The sequence below is a fragment of the Eumetopias jubatus genome, unplaced genomic scaffold (assembly GCF_037043125.1).
Source record: "Eumetopias jubatus isolate StellerSeaLion01/CBP00866 unplaced genomic scaffold, mEumJub1_p1.0 scaffold_8, whole genome shotgun sequence".
Lineage (NCBI taxonomy): Eukaryota > Metazoa > Chordata > Mammalia > Carnivora > Otariidae > Eumetopias > Eumetopias jubatus.
In genome coordinates, this window is record NW_028274814.1 from 123633864 (window position 1) to 123650800 (window position 16937).

Consider the following 16937-nt stretch of genomic DNA (forward strand, 5'->3'; position numbering starts at 1 on the left):
CAGAAGTTATTAACTTGATCTGTATGTATCAACATTTATATATCTCAAAAACACTGCATTCAGAAAAAAAAATACATAGCAATTCTTCCTGAACACTTCATGTGTAACTAACTACTCTGAGGGTTTTACCTGCATTAAGTCATTTAATCCTCAGAACTACCCTTCGAAACAGATGCTATTATTATCATGAGGAACTGAAGCACAGAGAAGTCAAGTGATTTTCCCAAAGCCATCTCTCCTGAGTCCATGCTCTTGACGGCTCTACTGAACTGACCCAAAATATACTAAACTCACAATAATGCTGCCTTGGCCAGGAAGTTTGCAGCATGACAGGATTGAGGGGAGATCAGAAAGGACTACAGCAGCATCTTTAATGTTGTATTTCTTTTTTAAGAAACAGTATGTCAATTTGTAATTTTTGAAACCATAATCATACATGAAAAAAATGGAAGTGAACTTGTCAAGACGTGAACAGTGGCTGATGTGGATGAGGGGAATATGGGTCGTTATTTTTCTTGCACTTTGATACACGTTTCAATTTGAAAGAAAGAAGGAAAACCTGGTGACAGATCCCTTTCCCTCAAAGAATAGGAGGGTGGAGACACGATACTTGCATTAAAAAAAAAAAAAAACTCCAGAAGAATCCAGATGTGCAGGGACAAGTGTATTTGGCAGAGAGGTGTGAAGTGTCAGAGAGAGCTCATGGCTTGGAAATCCAGGATCCCATCATCAGCATACATTAGCTGTGTGACCTTGAATGAATAACTCAACCTCTCAGAACTATACTTCCTTCATGCAGAAAATGCAGTAATACCTCCTCCACCAGGTTGAATGGGGACCAAATCAAGGATCCTCTGTGCCTGGTTTATCACATGCTGTGGTTCTTCGGATACTAGAATTCGATTTTCTATCTTCCTTCAACACTTTGAATGAGTATAACTTAACTCTGCATTTTGCCAGTCTGTTAAAAAGGGTAGAAGGGATGCTGGTCTGTACAATGTCTAGAACAACTTCTGAAATATATTTGGAAAAAACACAACACACACTAACAAGAAACCCTTCACCAATCCCAATAGAGTGACTTCTGTTTCCTCCTCTGTGAATGTGTATAATTACCACTTATTGACCATGGCAGGTGAGTTTTGAATAATGCTTTAAAAAGTTCAACCTGAGTATGTACATGCACACACACACACACGCACACACACACATGCACACACACACCCCTCCCCTGGGTTTATTTTATCTAGTCTTGGTAATTTAGTTACTTGTGGTTTATTTATTAGGTTGAAAACATCCTGTTAATTTACTATTATTTAATTTATTAACTGATTAAGGCTTGACCTCTCAAGGGGAAAATTCTGACTAACTGTATAATACAAAGGCTAAAATGTTGCATAGGAGCATTTTACAGATACATTCTTCCTCCCGAACAGTTTGTCATTCAGAAAATACTCTGTTTCTCTTCTCTGGGCTCATGGTTTTCTCTCATTCAGGTAGACATTCCCCTCCCCACCCCACCCCCACCTCCTTGAATAGCCAAGTTCAACATTTTTAAAAACAGGCTTTATTTTTTAGATAGATTTTAGATTTATAGAAAAATTGAGAGTATAGTATGAAAGATTTCCATATACTCTTTTTTTTAAAGATTTTATTTATTTATTTGAGAGAGAGAATGAGAGAGAGAGAGAGAGAGAGCATGAGAGGGGGTTGGGTCAGAGGGAGAAGCAGACTCCCTGCTGAGCAGGGAGTCCGATGTGGGACTCGATCCCTGGACTCCAGGACCATGACCTGAGCCGAAGGCAGTCGCCTAACCAACTGAGCCACCCAGGCGCCCTCCATATACTCTGCACCCAGTTTCCCCTATTACTAGCATCTTATGTTAGTATGGAATATGTGTTATAATTAATGTATTAATACTGATGCATTTTCATAAACCAAAGACCATAATGTATTTGAATTTTTTTTAGTTTATATCTAATATCCTTTTTCTGTACTAGGCTCCCATTCCAGACCCACATTACATTTAGATGTTATATCCCTTTAGGCTCCTCCCTTGAGTGTGACAATTCCTCAGATGCTTTTTGTTTTTGATGACCTTGATAGTTTTAAGGAATATGGGTCAGGTATTTTGTATAATGTCCCTTAATTGAGGCTTGTCTGATGTTTTTCTCATAGCTAGCCTGAGATTATGGTTTCAGGGGAAGAAGACCACAGAGGTCAAGTACCATTTTCATCAAGTCGTACCAAGGGTTCATCCTACCTACATGAGTAATCACTGTTGATATTGACCTTCATCACCCGGCTGATCTACTGTTTGTTGGGTTCCCCACCCCCTTTCCATCCTGTCCTGTTTGGAAGAAAGTCACACTGTGCCACCCACACTTAAAGAGTGAGAAGTGATGTTCTTCTTTGAGTACAGACTATCTACTTAAATTATTTGGAATTCTTCTGCATGGGAGAAATGTCTCTTCTCTGTTGATTTATGTATTCAGTCACGAGATATAATTTAAGGACTTATTTATTTATTTGTGAGAGAGAGAGAGAGAGCGTGTGTGCAAAAGTGGCAGGGGGGAGCTCAGAGAGGGAGGGAGAATGAAACCCAAGCAGACTCTGCACTGAGCCCAACCTGGGGCTCCATCTCATGACCCTGAGATCAGGATGCCAGCTGAAACCAAGAGCTGGACACTTAACCGACTCTGCTACCCAGGAACCCCATGAGATATAATTTTATTAAAGAAAAATTGGGGTAAAAAATTAATTGGTTCAAAAATATTCCTTCTTAAAATCTAGGAGAAAAAAAATAAAAAAATAAAACCTAATTTGCTTTGCTTCTATTTAAATTTAATTTCATTCTTTATTGAACATTAAATATGTATAAAACTGGTCTGTAGAGGATATACAGATGACTGAGCTGAGGTTCCCTGCCTGAAGAAACAGGCCCAGACAGAAAATGTATATACGTAACAAGGCAGATAAGTGCTGCAGTTAAAAGTAAAGTGCTTTGGGAGCACCGAGAAGATAGTAATTAATTCAGGGAGAGCTTGATAAAAGAAGTCTGAAACCAGGGCCAGCTTTCTGTGCATGCAACTAGTGCCTCTGATTCTGATTATGAATGGAGAAACAGCAGTCCAGCTGGAATGACTTCACTAAAGTCACACAGTTGGTTAATGTCAGCGTCTAAACTGAAAATCAAGTCTTCCAGTTCCAGATCCCATGTTCTTCTTGCTGCACTCAATTAGAAAATGACCCAGAAGTCCACTACACATTATCCAAGGCGGAAATGAGTACTTACCTCAAATAAGCGCAAGACTTTGGCCAGGGCACCAACTTCTTCTTTGAGTGAGAAGATCAGAGATATGGCACCATTTTGATTGGAGTTGTCTTCAATATAGCTTGTTTCCTACAAGATGAAGCGCTTTTGGTTAAAATATTTTCCTGTGAAACCTCCAAGGCAGAGGCCGGCATGAACTCTCTCTTACAGTCAAGGCTTGGAATACAATAAGCTACATATATTCTACACAGAATATAATTTCTGGTGGAAAATAAGTAAGTCAAGGGAAGTGATATTTTCAATGATGCTCATAGGTCAGAATTCAATTTTAGAAAACTTCAATTATTCACTGATGTCACCAGTCATCTATAGATTCAATACCTTTTAATGAGCACCTACCAAGTGCCAGACACTATTAGGACTCTGAAATCCACAAATGAATAATCCATAAATGACTAAATGAATCAGGAGCTCAATATTTGGCTTACTAGACACATTCACCACAGAAAGATCCTAAGAGATGGTACAATACAGTTCAAAAAGTATCCGGGAAAACACTGAAAAATATGGCGTGGAAAGTACTAAAAATGGGTGTTTGAGACCAGTGATCTGGGTTGAAGTCCTCTGTCTCCCAGTTATCAACTGAAACACTTTGGGCGGATAGCATGGCCTTCTAAGTTTCCTTATCAGGAAAACCATGCTAATCATAGCCCTGTCAAAGCAGTATTCACATAATGAAAAAAACAAAAAGATAAAACAGCTTACATATAAAAATGATGGAAATATTATAAACACACAATAATGACTTCTTGGCCTTTGGCAAAGATCTCAGGAAAGCATCACACTCAGGAAAACATTGTCTGGTATGCTAGGATCTAAGATATCCAGTTATTGAAAGAGTCACAAAATACATAAAAGTAATACAAATAACCTATCAGAAGATGGATGTCTTCTTATACTACACAGCAAAGTTTGACATGGATCTAGCACTTTCTACATGCACATGACAGCGAACTAAGGTGGGATTAGGTTTGGCATTACAGAGTTTGCTGCAACCTTTAAAAATTGTACAGTCAAGTTTTACAATAATATATAAAGTTCCATATGTGCCCACAAATCAACAGCATGTATCTAAAACTAGGAAGAAAAGAAACCGTGCAGAACAATTACTCTCTTGTAAGGATATTACTCTCTTGATGAAATTAGTGGAATGGATGTTACATCACCTCAGTGAGAAGGCTGTGTTGGGCGGGATCTCCCAGTGACTCAGCATAATAAGCCCTGTATGAATATTGATGACCCCTAGAATGAAATTCTTTTCATCAGAAAAGTCAGATTTTCCCGGAACCTCACCCAAATAGAGGTGGGGGTGGCAAGAACCAAAATTATAAGCAGGTGTAATTAAAGGGAGTTTCACATGAATTGGAAGACTGAACTGTTATACATCTCTAAATAGACCATGATATTATCTTTCTTGAAAAAAGTTTTTGTCTTTTTAAAAAATTCCAGTATAGTTAATCTACCACTTCTTAAGAGCCTATAATGTCCCAGGCATTATAATAAGCTCTTGATTTAGATTCTTATTTAATTTTGTTACAATTTAGGAAGGAGGTTTTATTATCCACCAAGTGTCCACTTTTATTGACAGCAACGTGAAGCCTTAGAGAAGGTAAGTAAGTGCCTACGTCCACGACTCACAGCTTCTTCTTGCAAGACCCTGTCCATCCTCTCCCTCTCTTAAACCCTGCCAGAGATATGCAGAGGAGTCTCTGACGTCAGTCCTCTTCCTCCCAGAGAACACTGAGCCCTTAGTCCTTTCTGGTTTCCTTGAAATGGCAAAAGATTTCCACTTCTGGTTCAATTGGCAACATTCTCTTCTGTTGGCCTCTAAGAAAACTAACATGTTTCAGATACACCTCGACAGACACCACCTATGACTGGGGCAATTCAGGCTTGAATGCACCCTTCCTCAAGACTCCCATCACACCACCTTCCTGCTCCTGTGCTGGCCCAAGTCCTATCTGATCTTCTCCAGAAATGACCCTCGGGGTCAGGTCCTTCTTTTGTTCCTACTGCTACCACACTAATCCAGCTCTTAGTGATCTGTATCGATCCTGCCCTAACAGAATTTTGCTTGTGTCCTTCTTCTACTCAGAATTCTTCAAAGGCTCCCCATGGCCAGCAGGATAAAATACCTCTTTCTGATATTCAGCAGTATCTTGGGACCTCATTGCCTGAGGCCCACCCACAGGAACCGCCTCTCCAGCAAACTGGCTTTCTCTTTTCTTTTCGGCTCCTCATTAAAGCAAATGCCCTGCACCTCTCTCCCTCCTCCCCTTTCACATATCTTAGCCTGCCTCAAAAGCCCTCTTTGGGTCTCACTTCTGCCAGGAGACCACTGTATTCCCCAGCTGAGGTGAACAATCCCTCCTGGTTCTATGCATTCCATTTGGCTTCTGCTGCCCAGGTGGGACTTGACTCACAGAGCTGGCCCTGTCTTTAGAGTTCATCTAGTTCCACCCCCTTATTTTGCAGATGGGAAACTATGCCAGAGAGAGAAAGGTGTGACTCCTCTGAAGCGACACAGGTGGTGGGTAGCAGGTCAATAACCCAGGCTCCTGAATATCATTCTGTATAATTCCTTCTGCTATGGGCACTATGTCCCATACTATGGCCCTTATCTCTTATAGACCAGTTATTCAATACCACCCCTGACAGCCTATGCTTACTCATGCCTGTCCCCTTCACTTTCTCCCCATATGCTTTCTAAATCAGAGTTTTTCAATGAGTGTTCCTTGTTTCTCCCCTTCAAAATCACCTGGGGGGTTCTTTGTTCCAGTGCAGATTCCTGGGCCCCACCCTAACCTAACACTTGAGTATCAGGGGTAGGATCTGAGAATCTGCATTTTCAAAAGATCCCAGATGATTCTTAGCCACAAAAGATTTTGAAACCACTGATAAATGCACAGCCTATTTTTTTTAATTACGACTTTTCCCAAATGTGTCTGCAAATTCACATTTACCATATGATAAGGTACTTCTCTTTGTCATTCTTAATATTAATAATAGGACTTGCCATTGAATGAATACCCTCTATGTGCCAGGAGCCATACTTGGTGATTTTTATAGTTAATAAGCATCATCATTGGCAGCAACTAGCACTGTTATTAAGAGTTAACATGTAATTAGCTCATCCAGTCCTCACAATAGCACCATGAGGTAGGTGCTATTATTTTGCAAATGAGGAAATAGACCTTGTTAGGTTCAGTGAATTGTCCAAAGACACGCAGCTAATGAGCTTGAATTTGAACGTGGATCCAACAATTCCACAATCCTTATTCTGCCTCCCAGTGACAGACCCAACTGAGACAACAGCTCCCCTTTTCAAAACTTGAGGGATCTTAAATGAAAAGAAGCTCATGGAAGTTTGTGATACGGTGTGTGGCCTTGGGTGGATTTTGGTTCCAATCTTGCTATGTTGATCCAGCATGGGACCTTGAGCAAATCTCTCCCAGAATATATTTTTGTCTCATAATCTATACCTTATTTGTTTTCAAAAGACGTGTGAGTTGACTTAGAAACATCTATACCCAGGATGGATAAAAGTAGAGAAAAGTAGCTCAGAAACAGATAGGAAGAAATAGGGCAGGGAAAATGAACTTTACTAGCACCACCTATTTTTCTCCACAGCTCTTTTCTCTACATGAAATTATGTGTCCATTTGATTCGTTTTTGTTTTGTTTCTCTCTTCCACTAGAATATGTTTCACTGGCGCAGAAACTCTGCTGTGCCCGGCACATAGTAGGGACACAATTAGTCTCCTGTGTGAATGAAGGACCCAAACATCTCTTGCAGGCAGGGTTGTCATGCCTGTTGTGTGTGTAGAGCACATGATATGTCACATGCTCTCCAGCCTTGTATCAGAATTATGTCGGGTGTGTGCTATTCATCTGGGTCGGGAGCTTCGAGAAGGCATAAACTATGTCTTTTTTGCAGACTGTCAGAGCTGGAAGGAATCCTAAAAACTATTCCAGTCCTATCCCCCCAATCTACCGCCACCTCAAATTTTCCAGATACAAAACTGAGCCTCTTCACCCTAGTTGGGTGACTTCCCCACTACACAGCTTCAGTAAACCAAAGACGAGAGCTCACATCTCTTGACTCCATGTCCAGCATCCCTCCGTGGTGTAGCTGTCCCCAACCACTGTGCTTTACTCAGTGCTTGTCTCTCTTGCCAATGTTCCAGACACATTTTGTCAAACAAACAAATCAGTTCTGGCTAGACACTATGCTCCAGGAATTTTGCTAAGAGCGTTACAGAAACTGTTTCATTGAATTCTCATCCCAAGTCTAGGACATGGGTATTTTTATTCCAATTTTTCAAATGGATAAGCCTGAAGCTTTGCGAAGTTCAATACCCTGCTTTCAATGCAAAGGTATTACCCAACCTGTTCTAAACCTTTCTCTCTACCCCCAATCATCAAGAGTAACAATCTGTGGTTCTCAGTCTTCTAACTGTTCTATAAATAAAGCTTTAAGCTCCCATGGCTCCCTAACCAGATCACTGTCCCACTTCCTCCATTGCCAATGGCACTGGAACTAAATGATGACAGAGCCAGGCTCTGTTCTGGGATCTGTTTGTTGCCCATGCTATCCCTCCTCAACAGGAAGTTCTGTCTATCAAGCACTGCATACCTTTTTCAAAGGAAGTCTTTCTTACGGGACTCAAAAAAAGTCAGTCCAAAGTTCTGTGGTTTCTCTAGTTATACTAAAACATCAACCATTCTCTCCGCTCCAGCCTGTGTGTTCTCTAGATGGCTCTCACTAATCCTGCAGATGACACATGTCTGTAAAGTCGTGTTACCTCCCAGGGCTGGGCTTTAAGTCTGAATCCTAGAACCTGGGAGTGTGAAAAGTCAATTAAAGAATGTGTCCTGCAAGTTTGCACCTCAAGAGAAAGGCAATGAATCCCAGAGAACAGAATACACCCCGAGCATTATCCCCAAGTCACATCTAGGGCTCTCTCACATTCCCAGTCCAGGGCTGTCTTGTTCGTTTTCCTCTGTTTAATTTTCTCGTTCCCCAGGTATGAGTAAGTCTGAGATGTCCTCATGCCTCATTTTCTCCCAAAGGTGAAAAAAGGATAAAATTTCTTACAATTTTGCCATTTTGATAGCTAGCTGAGAGCACTTCATAAATATGACAGGAGAGCAGATCTAGAAGAATCCCCTCTCCCATTCCAGATCATTACGAACCAGCCGCTTCAGGGTAGGAAAGAGAAAACAGGCAACAGAGAGGGACAGTGACTTGTCCAAAGACACACAGCTAGTTGGGGGCAGCTCTGAAAGCCCGATCCCCACTTTCTAAAGCAGCACTCTCCCTGAAAGCCCCACAGGATAGATGTCCTTCCCTAGGGAACAGTTGTTGAGGACCTGTGCTATCTGTTGCCTTCTTGGACATTTTCATCACCTTCAATTAAATTCAGACTCCTCCGTGAGCTTAAGGGAGTAGGAAACAACATTCCTCAGACCCTTTACCACCAGGGACCAAGTTCCCCTCCCTGCGCAGCGTGCAGCTGGGCCAGCTCTGGCTCACCTGTGCGTAGGAGAGTTTCTCGCCAGAGCTTCCGTTCCCCAGGACCGTAGCTGACATGCTGGCTCCCTTCGTGAGTAAGGTCTCTAACTCTGGGGCGTCGGTGGCAGGCAGTTTTGCAAACAGCAGGTGCTGCTGAGGTTTTTAACCTGGCGTTAGGAGGGGAGGACAGATTCCAAAGATGTCCCCTGCGAGGTACCGGCCACAGTAACGCCCCCAGTAGGCGGTAGGCGTTGTCCTGACGCAGTGGGCTCCAGGTCATCCAGCGGGGCCACCGAGAGGAGGGTGTGGCAGACGCCGGGAGGCCGGACTTGGCTGCAGGCCCTGGATAGAACTTGGGGCTACCTGTGCGCTGGGGATTAGGCAGGGTTGGCAAGTCCGTGATTCAAGAGCACGGGAAGCGGGTTCTTTGCAGTGCGAATAACCTGGAGATCTGCTGATGACAAAAATTGTAAGAAATAATCCTTTCTTCCCTCACCCGCCTCCCCATGGGAGCAGAGCCGGGATCCTAATTTAGATTTCGATTAGGGGTCGGGGGCAGGGTCCTTTCTATTAACCATTAAGCCAACTATCTTTTTGTGCTTTGACTTCAGAAAGCTACAAAGAGGTAGCATTGTAACACTGAGCACAGCAATAAAGAGCAAAGGTAAGGGCACAACCTGGGCTGCAATGCATTCACATGTCCTTGAGCTGTTTACCTAACTGCTGAGAGCGCTCAAAAGACAGTGGTAGAGCCACCTTGCCAGGATCTTGTGAGAATACGAATAAGAATGAGGTCATGCATTAAACATTTAGTACAGTTCTTGCCATATAGCTAAACAATAAATAGAAGGTACTGTTTAAAAGGATGTGACAACAAATAATCACTGAGGATCTCTACTGTGGGCCAAGCAGTATTCCAGGCACTGAGGATCAAGCAGCGAATGAAGTAGAGGATCCTGCCTCCCCTGCCAGGCTGCCATTCTGTGTGCAAGACAGAAAATAAATTAATAAATAGATGTAGTCAGAGCTAAGCCTTCAGAAGAAAATAAAACAGGGGGAGGGGCGAGGACTGAGCTGGTGGGTATTGAAGAGTGGACTCCTTCAAACAGGTAGGAAGATGTCATTCACCCCCATATTTTCAGATCAGGAATCTGAGATGAGGCATTCATTGCCAGTGGGAAAACAAAATTTAAAAAGGACACTGCTAAGTCAGAGGTTCAGAAAAGATGTGAAAAAATCGGGGCATCAAAGCCTTGAGGGCCTGCTTAATATTTACCCAGGATAGAAAACAAGCCAATAATAGAGGTTGCAAGAAATCCACCCCCTTCCCCTCCCACAGTTCTGTGACAGAGTGTCCAAGCATCTGCCAAAGGAAAAAAAAATTCTCATATTTGATATTCAAAACCAATGGACTAACTCCCGGTTCCACCACTGAGGAGCTGTGTAGCTTTAGCTTTGGTCAAATCCATGCCTCAGTTTCTTAGTCTTTAAAATGGGGTTTTTAAGGATTGTTGTGGAGGATTCCTTGAGCCTCTATAATGTGCCAGGCTGCCAAGAATAGAGACATAATTAAGTGTAATTTCTGTCCAAAAGGAGTCCTTGAATGTCTGATTCATATTTTCTATGGTAAATTGGAAGATCCGTGTTGTTGAACATGGAAGAGCAAACCCTGACTTCCACCCTCAGGAGAATCTGTATCCTTTAAATGACTCCAGTGTTTTTTTAGTGTGGGAGACATGAAATAAAGAGTTTTTCTGAGCCCCAGGACTGCCTGACAAGCATCGTTCATCCTTTGCTATTGCTGGCATACTGAGAACAATGGATGGGACAGCACCCATACTCTAAGGGCACGCAATAAATGAAAGCAGACAATGAAGGCTACTTATTTACATGCACACTGTATGTTGGTTGCTGTGCCAAGATCTCCACACACATAATTTCATTTCTTCTGCTCAATAACCCCATGCCCAATGTATCCTCACTTCATAGATAAGGAAACTGAGACCCAGGAAGTTTAAATAAGTAGTCCAAAATTGAACTACATTTCACCCAATTCTAAGACACTGGCTCTTAAATACTCTTTTCTTCCTTTTTAAGATATAAACAACAGTGATTCTTGGAACAACAAAAATAATAGCACATCTCTTTTCTCCTCACACCAGCTAAAAATGGAATTCTTTATCCAATCTCACATACAAATGCCCCAGACCTGGGTTGGGAGTAGAGCACACTTGATTCTCAGCTACCTCAGAGAAAAACACTGATAACCTTCTTTTAAGCTCTGGAAAACAGTATGGAGGTTCCTCAAAAAGTTGAAAATAAAGCTATTGTACGACCCAGCAATTGCACTACTGGCTATTTCCTCCAAAGATACAAATGTAGTGATCTGAAGGGGTACGTGCACCCCAATGTTTATAGCAGCAATGTCCACAATAGCCAAACTATGGAAAGAGCCAAGATGTCCATCAACAGTGAATGGATAAAAAAGATGTGATACACACACACACACACACACACACACACACACACACACACACACACACACTGGAATATTATGCAGCCATCAAAAAAACAATACCTTGCCATTTGCAACGACTTGGTGGAACTAGAGGTTTTATGCTAAGCGAAATAAGTCAATCAGAGAAAGACACATATCATATGATCTCACTGATATGAGGAATTCTTAATCTCAGGAAACAAACTGAGGGTTGCTGGAGTGGTGGGGGGTGGGAGGGATGGGGTGCCTGGGTGATGGACATTGGGGAGGGTATGTGCCATGGTGAGCGCTGTGAATTGTGTAAGACAGATGAATCACAGACCCGTACCTCTGAAACAAATAATATGTTATATGTTAAAAAAAAAAAGAAGAAGAAGAAGAAGAAGATAGTAGGAAGGGAAAAATGACAGGGGGCAATCGGAGGGGGAGATGAACCATGAGAGACTATGGACTCTGAGAAACAAAGTTTGGGTTCTAAAGGGGAGGGGGGTAGGGGAATGGGTCAGCCTGGTGACAGGTATTAAAGAGGGCACATATTGAATGGAGCACTGGGTGTTATATGCAAACAATGAATCATGGAACACCACATCAAAAATTAATGATGTAATGTATGGTGATTAACATAACATAATAAAATTAAATTAAAAAAATTATTCCAGCAAAAAGGGAAAATTTCTCTATGCACTAAGATAAAAAACTCCTATTGCTTGTGATAGAAATTTTTTAGAGGATGTTTAAACCATCTTCTTGCTTAATTGGATGGAATACAATGTGTTGGTCTTACTAGTGAGGGCTGTGCTGATTCCTAAGAAAACTGCACTGGACCCCAGGGCAAATCTAGAAGGAGCATCCAAGAATTCAGCCTGCAGACCACTGAGGTATTGTGAATGGCCACACAGAGGGACACCATGTCACAAGTGGGGTAGCTGGTACACTTAGAGCTGACCTTCACTGATTTGGAAGTTGAAGATTTCCCAACCACTAAAGGTTATCAAGCAATAACCTCATATGTGGAGGGTTGAGTTAATCATAATCTATGATTTCATGGCACATAATCAAAACCTACAAGATCCTTTCTTGGTTTATTTATTCATTCTCTTTTATCTTCATTCCCTACCTCCATTCCCTTCTCCCAGAGGTGACATCCCTAAAATTTTTAATACTCAGCCTTGGATTTTTAAAATGCATGGAAATATTGGTGCATGTATGTACTTTCCATGGATATGAGTGATGTTGTCGTATAGTTTTACTATAGAATGTAAATGTACTATAGATTTCATAGTTTCTAACTTTTTCTTTCACCATATTCTTAGGATCTAACCATGCTGTGAATGTACATCTAGTTCTTTGCTTTCCTAACTGGTATAAAGTACTCTGCAGTGTGTATCCACCCCATTTGATTTCTCCATTCCCCTAGTCTGTCTCTAACTCTCCCCACCCCAAACAATTCTGTGATAAAACATCTTCATCCTTGTCCCCTTAGAGACCTGTGTGAGAATTTGTCTTGAATAGAAGAATGGGATCATGAATCATAGGGAACTTGCATTCTTTTTTCTTTTTTTGGCGGGGGGGAACTTGCATTCTTAACTGCACAAACTATGGTCAGATGGCCCTAATGAATGGCTTCTACTAGTCCACACCCCTACCAAAAAGGTCAAATAGTTCCTGTTGCTGGAGATCCCCAATATCTGGCATTTTCCAAATGTCTGATTCTTTGCCAATCAAATCAGTTTAAAGAAGTATGCCCTTGCTGTTTGTATATTGCATTTCTCTTATGACAACTGGGTTTGAGCATCTCTTTAAACATTAATGGCACTTAGATTCCCGTGCTGTGAATAGTTCATTATATCCTTTGCCTATTTTTCTATTGAGATTCCTGTTTCTCCCCATGTTGACTTGCAGGAATAATTTGTATAGTGCAGACATTAGCACTGTGCTTTTCTCAGTCACTGATCTATCTGTCCTAATCTATCATTGTCAGTTAACTGTCAACTGGTGTTCTTCCTTGAGGAAAAAGAAAAAAAAGAAAGAATTCTGATATAATAAAAATTTATCTTTTAAAATTTGGCTGGGTTGGGGCACCTGGGTGGTTCAGTCATTAGGCATCTGCCTTTGGCTCAGGTCATGATCCCAGGGTCCTGGGATGGAGCCCCGCATTGGGCTCCCTGCTCCGCGGGAAGCCTGCTTCTCCCTCTCCCTCTCCCACTCCCGCTGCTTGTGTTCCCTCTCTAGCTGTGTCTCTCTCTGTCAAATAAATAAATAAAATCTTTTAAAAAAAATAATAAAATTTGGGGTGTCTATTTAAGAAGTCCTTCCTCATCTCTAAGTTACAAAGATATTCTCTTCTTCCATCATCATTAGTTTTATCTTTCATACTTGGATCTTTAGTCTATCTGCATCTCTTTGTCAATGGGATACAGTAATGATCCAGGAGGTTTTTTCTCTCTTTCCTCTCTTCATGTCATGAATCAGTTTTTCAACAACATGGACAAAAACTTTTCCTCATTGACTTTTTATGTCAGAATTTTCTGAGTTGAGATGAAATGATCTCTTCTCAGAGATGCACAGTAAGAGACACCCCTTCGACTTTTTGTACCACATGTACAATTTTTCAAATTGCCATTTATACTTGAGTCTGTCCCTGAGATTTAATTTTATCCCATTGGTTTATTCCATTATGTCTCCTCTTGGGTCAGTATCATACTGCATTTATTAATATTACCGTATGGTTTGGTAGTGGATCTTAATATTGAGTTGGCAAGTCCCCCTTCTTTCCCAAAGTGTACTTATCTATTAATGAATATTTATTCTTCCATATTCCAGCTGAAATTTTGATTGATTTAGCTCTGAATTTACTGGGTAATCTGGGGACACCTATTCATAGGATTCTTTTATTTTTAAAAGGTCTGTTGTGTCTGTATTTATTTTCCCTTTTTAGTTCCATATTTTATTTATTTGTGGCTTCTCTCATCTTACCAGATGTTTGTCCATAAAGAATCAATGTTCATAAGACTGATCTTCTCTACTGTTTATTTTCTATTGCATTTTCTCCTAACGTTTCCCCTAATGTTTTCTATTGCATTTTCTCCCCACTTTTCTTTATTATTTCCTTGTTTAAGCATGCTTTGTTGCTCTTCTCCCAATTTCTAGAGTTGAACACTTAGCTTATTTGTTTTCAATGTTCTTGGTTTCCTGAGAAATGCATTTAAAATGAAATATTTCTAAGTACTGTTTTAGCTGTGTCTCATTAATTCAGTACAGTTGGTGTTTTTACTAATTGTTTGGTTCTAAGTTTCTAATATAATTTTTTCAATAATCCAAGAGTTATTAGAAGTATATCATTTAAACACATGTTACTTGGGATATTTTTTGTTTTCTTTTTTTTTTTAATTTCTAACTATATTACACTATGGTTAAATAGTCCAGTCTTCATGATTTTGATTCCTTGGAATTTATCAAAGCTTTGTCACCAGACATATATGGTCCATTTTTTTAAATGTTTAATTTAAATAAATTTTAATGTATGCTATTATTCTTTATTTCTTGAAGATACGTGTGTGTGTGTATGTATGTATGTGTGTGTATGTATATATATGTGATACTTTAAAATTCCTATTTCAGATATTGATGGATCAATCAGACAGAAAGTTGTAGAACATGGGTTTATACATAGATTACAAATATGTATGATTATATGTATGTAACTTGTATTTTTTTTTAGAATTAGTCTATTTTTTTATTATGTTCAGTTAGCCAACATTATAGTACATCATTAGTTTTTGATGTAGTGTTCAACGATTCATTAGTTGCATATAACGCCAGTGCTCATCACATAACTTATATTTTAATCTAATCTAAGAGTTTGTCCTTTTATTAGTAAGTTTAGCCCATGACTTTTATTATAAAACTTTTATGCTAGTACATATTTCTGCCATTTTATTTCATATTTTCCACTTGCTGCACCTTCTGTTTATTTCATTTTCTTCTTTTTAACCTTCCACTGGAGGAATAGGTCAGGTTTTCTTTTGCTGATTTGAAAGTTATCCTTCCTATTATTTTTCCTTTTCTGGTTATAATGGACTAAATGTTTGCGTCCCCCACTCCACCAAATTCCTATATTGAAGGTTTAATCCCCAGTGTGATGATATTTGAGGACTTTGGAAGGTAATTAGGTCATAAGGGTAGAACCCTTATGAATGGGGTTAGTGCCCTTCCACGTAGAGACATGAGAGAACTTGCTTCCTCTCTCTGCTCTCCACCATGTGAGGATACAATGTGAAGATGACCATCTGCAAACCAGAGAGGGAGCCCTCACCCAGTGGTGGACCTGCCAGCACCTTGGCAGCCTCCACAACTGTGAGAAATAAATATTTGTTGTTTAAACCTCCCAGTCCATAGTATATTTGATATAGCAATCCAAACTGCCTGAGAAACTGGTCTTCTCTAAGTCATCCACCTGAATCCACTCTGTTTTGACACCTATGGGACTTGGGGGACAAGGGGAACCATATAAATATGACATGCATGTTGCCCGTTGTGCTCTGAGCAATAAACAGTTTATATCCACTGGGCTTATTATTTCCTTGCTGGCCAAGGAAATTTTTTTTATGGGAGTATGGCAAGTCATCCTGGCAGTTATACTGATGTTTAAGAAATACTTGATCTACTTGACAGAGGAAAAAAAACAGAGATGTGGCAATAATGGTTAGCATTTTCTTTCTTTCTTTTTCATGGAAATAAAAGCTCTAAATGTTAGCCAGCCAAACCCAAGACTTCCCAGAATAAAAAGCTACACTCGCCAGCCTTCCTTGAAGCCAGATGTAACTGCAGATCTAATATTTGACCAAAGAAACACAAGGAGTAGAAGTCTGTGCAACATCTGAGAAGTATTCCTACAGAAGGCATGCTCTTCTCCTATTTTCTCCTTCTTGCAGGTTGGAACGTAGAAATGCTGACTGGAATTGGAGCAGCCACGTTGGAATATGAGGTAAAGGTAGGAATGAGGGTTGTGATTTTCAGAATAAAAAGAGAGAAGAATAAAGATAAAAGGAGCCTGGTTCGTGACACCATGGACCAGTACCCCAGCAGCCTTGGACTTCTGACTTGACTTTGATATTGGAAAAAAATTAACTTCCATTTTGTTTAAACTCTTGTAATTTTGAAATTTTTTTCACTTACACTCAAATCTAATTCTGACAATATGAGACACATGGAAATGATATTTAAGATGGATTTCTCTGGGGGGGGTGGAGCAAGATGGCAGAGGAGTAGGAGACCTGGATTTCGTCTGGTCTCAGGAATTCAGCTGAATAGGGATCAAACCATTCTGAACACCTATGAACTCAACAGGAGATCAAAGATAAGAATAGTAACAACACTCTGAACAGAAAAGTGACCACTCTCTGGAAGGTAGGATGTGTGGAGAAGTGAATCCGGGGCGATATTCGGGAGGATAGACAGTGGGGGAGGGGGCCTCCATCGGCCGCTTCTGGCAAGTGCTAGAGCCGCGGAGCACAAAATTGGAACTTTTAGAAGTCGGCTCCGCTGAGGGACGTCGCTCCAGTGGCTAAGCGGGGGGTGGAACCCTCGCGG

General features: G+C 40.7%; 1 protein-coding gene across 1 annotated transcript in view; it reads right to left on the reverse strand.

Moving 5' to 3' along the window:
* Positions 1–8926, reverse strand: part of PAH (phenylalanine hydroxylase) — a 68106-nt gene extending 59180 nt beyond the window's left edge. Inside the window, exons 1-2 of the mRNA XM_028121661.2 lie at positions 8870–8926; positions 3296–3403 (exon numbers count right to left, since the gene is read on the reverse strand). Of these exons, the coding sequence (XP_027977462.1) occupies positions 3296–3403; positions 8870–8926 (165 nt within the window). The remainder of the gene's footprint in view (positions 1–3295; positions 3404–8869) is intronic.
* Positions 8927–16937: the final 8011 nt, after the last annotated feature.